The 3528-nt window shown below is 65.4% G+C and overlaps 2 protein-coding genes across 2 annotated transcripts; one reads left to right on the top strand and one right to left on the bottom strand.

Moving 5' to 3' along the window:
* Positions 1-20: 20 nt before the first annotated feature.
* MNEG_15246 (cyclin-dependent kinase 7) lies at positions 21-2102 on the bottom strand (the record flags this gene model as incomplete). Its single annotated transcript, XM_014036284.1, has 6 exons — positions 21-55; positions 464-563; positions 1046-1123; positions 1356-1463; positions 1733-1783; positions 2028-2102. The coding sequence occupies 6 exons, from the start codon at positions 2100-2102 to the stop codon at positions 21-23; spliced, it is 447 nt and encodes a 148-aa protein (XP_013891738.1).
* Positions 2103-2821: 719 nt separating this feature from the next.
* On the top strand, positions 2822-3500 carry MNEG_15245 (hypothetical protein; the record flags this gene model as incomplete). The annotated part of the gene is made up of 1 exon (XM_014036283.1): positions 2822-3500. A coding segment is annotated over one exon (679 nt), but the record flags the coding sequence as incomplete, so codon positions are not given.
* Between the last annotated feature and the right edge of the window lie 28 nt (positions 3501-3528).

The following is a 3528-nucleotide window of genomic DNA, read 5'->3' as shown; positions in this document are numbered from 1 at the left end:
GTGCGCAGAGAGGGCGTTGTTTAGGGGTGGGCAGCGAGCGCCCCGCGGCAGGGTGCTGCGCGGCTGCGCGATCGGCCGGGGCGGAAGGGGGTGAGAACGCTGAGCTGTGCATCAACAGCGACGTTCGCCGCGGCTGCCATAGTGTCATGCGATGCGCCGCCAGGAAAAGTAGAACGCAAGCGTCGCTCAGAAACAGGGGCTGCTGTAGTGGTACCGTAATCAGACACAGCATCAGCGGCGACGGCGGCAGCAGCAGCAGCGGCAGCAGCAGCAGCGGCAGCAGCAGCAGCGGCAGCAACAGCAGCGGCGGCGACGGCGGCAGCTGCAACGGCAGCAACAGCAGCGGCGATGACGGCGGCAGCAGCAGCGGCAGCAGCAGCGGCAGCAGCAGCAGCAGCAGCAGCAGCAGCGGCATCAGCAGCAGCTGTTTTGGAATTTCGGGCCTGCTGTTTGCGGTTCCCACCGTTGCCGTCCACCAGCATGTTGTTGGGCTTGATGTCGCGGTGCAGCACCCAGTGGGAGTGGCAGTGGTCCAGCGCGCGCAGCAGCAGCTGCAGGTAGGCCTGCGCACCAGGTTAAGGTGGGTAGGTCGTGGTGGTGGTGGTGGGGGGGGGTTTCAGGGTAATGATGCTGAGTCCGACCAAGAAAAGGGAGGCAAAAGGATGGAATCAGGCTTCATGTGAAATCCGTTGGATGGGGGCGTGGCAGCCTGCGGGAGGCTGGCTGGGCTTCACATATCTAACGGTGCGCCCATTGTCGCCGTGCCGACGCGTGATGTCATGCGATGTAAGACGTGTGACTTGGGTGCAGGACTGACAGAAGTGGTCGGCCCCGTGTCCCCTGGGGCGGGGGAGGGTGCGGCCTCGCCGCCACCGTGCGCCTCTCCCCGCGGCCCCAGGAGCCAGCGATCCCGGCGCCGCGAGTGCTTGCCCGCCCCGCCGGCTGCATGAGCACCCCAAGGTCCGCGCAGGTGGCTCTGGCGCCGATCCGAAAACACACATGGCGTTGGTATACCGTCTGACCAGCGATGATGTGGGCGGCTCACTTTGATGTTAGCTGGGGACAGCACCACGCCCTTGGCTTTGATTAGGGCCTCCAGGTCAGAGTCCATGAACTCAAAAACCTGGATGAGACCCGACACATGGCGTGAGTGGTGCAAAGTTGAGGTGGACAGGGCAGAGGGGCTGAAGCAGGGACGGGCTGTTGAAGGTCCTCAGACCGGCGGCCCGCCGGCGCTGTCCTCAACGGCCACGCGAGGGGCCCCGCCGCCCGCAGGAGCGCTCCGCGGACGGCTGCAAAGGCATGCAAAGTCGTGCGAAGCAAGCGGCGCCTTCTGCAGCTATCTGGGTCGTCACCATGGTCAGCTTCCGCTTGTGTGGGAAGACATCCAGCAGCCGCACGATGTAGGGTGATCTGAGCTCCTTCAGCAGCTTGATCTCACGCAGTGACGTCACGTCCACACCCTGGTGATGTCATACGCGATATGAGGGCAGCTTTTGGGTTGTGGGGGGGTCTGAGTTGCTGGTGGAGGCATTGGAGGGGGGTCTGGCGGCTGCGTGGAGGGCTTGCTTGGAGGGAGTATGCACACTGCATACAGGCGGGGCCGCTTTGACGGGTTTTGGGGAACCGCAGCCACGGGCAGCCGGCAGGAAAGGGCCTGCAGGGTCGGCAGGGGTTGCGCAAGGAAGAGCGCCCTAAGTGGGCTGTGGGGCTGTTGCACGTGGGCGCCCACCATGTTGCTGGCGCCAACGTTGATCTTCTTGATTGCGACAACTTGACCCGTCTGCGTTGGGGGACGCGGGAGTGCGCGGCTGTGCTGTAAGGCGCAGTAGGGGCGGCAGCAGGAGGACAAGGAGCAGCGTGCAGCGGCCGCGGGTGGCAGCGCGAGCGGCGGCTGGGGCCGCAGCTCATACAGAAAAAGCCGTCGGCAGCGGTGCCAGGCGTCCGTGAGGCGCCGCTGCTGGTGATGCGCGCTGCCCTCCTAAACAATGTAGCGCGGGCAAGAGGCGAGCCGGCCCTGAGCCCACCTCTTTATGCACGGCCTTGTAGACGCTGCCGAACGTGCCGTGGCCCAGCACAACACCCTTCTCGTACTTGTCCATGGCGGACGCTCCTGCCGGCGCCGGCACCCCCCGCGGCGGGCAGGCAGGCCGGGCTTCGCGGCCACTGCCGTCACCGCTGCAGCAGCAGAAGGGGCAGGCCTGCGCGGCCGGTGCCTTTGGGGTCACTGCTGCGCTATCGCCGGGCCGCGACGCTTGCTCCGCCGCACCTGCAACACTGCAACTATGCTGCTTGGCTGAACAGGCGCTTGTCAGTCCACTGATCTCAAGCAAATGCAGCCTGCTTGCTGAAATTGATATGAGAACCGATAGCGTGGACTTGGTCTTCGAGAATGGCTGGTGGTGTATCTGGTACAATCATATATCAAACAAATAGGCAGCACAAGGCCAGAAACTAGTCACTGGATGACGATCTGACGTAGATCTTATCAGCGCAAGGCATGAGGCTGCGATGAGGCGTCTCAGACGGTTTTATGATTGTATTTTGCTATTATAGCAACCTCTAGGGGCTGAAGGGCGCGTAGATCGTTTGGTCGCGGTAAGTTGGCGCGCTGGTGTGCAACGTCGTGGACAACGCACATGTATTACTGATGCAAAAAAGTAGCGGTGTAACTGGCCACGACTCCGTGGCAGCACCATGCGCCCCTTGTGCGCTGGCGGCGCCGGGTTACATCTGCGCGCTCCGCCACGTGGGCGTGCTGAGCGCCGCTCGACCTTCCACTCAATGCTGCAGGCTTCATCGCGCGCTGCTTGTTGGCGCCATGAGCTCCTCGCAGAGGAAATGCGGCGACGACGCCGGCGACTCCAGCGCCGGTGACGCCCCTGCCCTGGGCTCGCCGGCGGCGCCGGCCACGGTGGTCGCGGGCGCCACATCACCCCTGCCTGCGGCGCAGCACCCCGGCAACCTGGCGCTCGGCATCGAGCCCATTCACGCTGATCAGCTGGTCGTCATCGGCAATAGCGAGCTGCCAGGGCTGAAAGCTGAACAGTCATTGGCGGCACCCATTGCACGAGTGACGCCGCAAGCGGTGCCGCCGGATCAACCAAAGCAGGAGCAGCAGCAACAGCAGGGGGAGCTGCCCCCAGGGCAATCCTCTCAGCCACCACCTCAGCAGCAGCAGCAGCAGCAGCAGCAGGAGCAGGAGCAGGGGCAGAGGCAGCAGCAGCCCCTAGCGCCTTCGCCGGCAGTCCAGCAGCACCCACAGCAGCACCATGCTTCCGGACAGCAGCAGCAGCTGCAGTGTGACCCCGTGCCGCCCCAGGCAACCCCATACTTCACCCTTTCCCGCGCCGTCGCAAAGCGCGGCCGCGGGCGCGGCGGCGGCGGCTGCGTTGGGCCGCGCCTAAGCCTGGCGGCCGAATTCGAGTCCGGGCTCGCGGCGATGACGTCAGCAGCCGGGCAGCCCGGCGTCGCCGCGCCGGCCGCGGCCGGACCACCGGGTGGCGGGCGCGGGCGCGGGCGTGGGCG

This window comes from Monoraphidium neglectum (genome assembly GCF_000611645.1).
Source record: "Monoraphidium neglectum strain SAG 48.87 unplaced genomic scaffold scaffold05157, whole genome shotgun sequence".
NCBI lineage: Eukaryota > Viridiplantae > Chlorophyta > Chlorophyceae > Sphaeropleales > Selenastraceae > Monoraphidium > Monoraphidium neglectum.
This window is presented reverse-complemented; position numbering and strand designations above follow the sequence as displayed.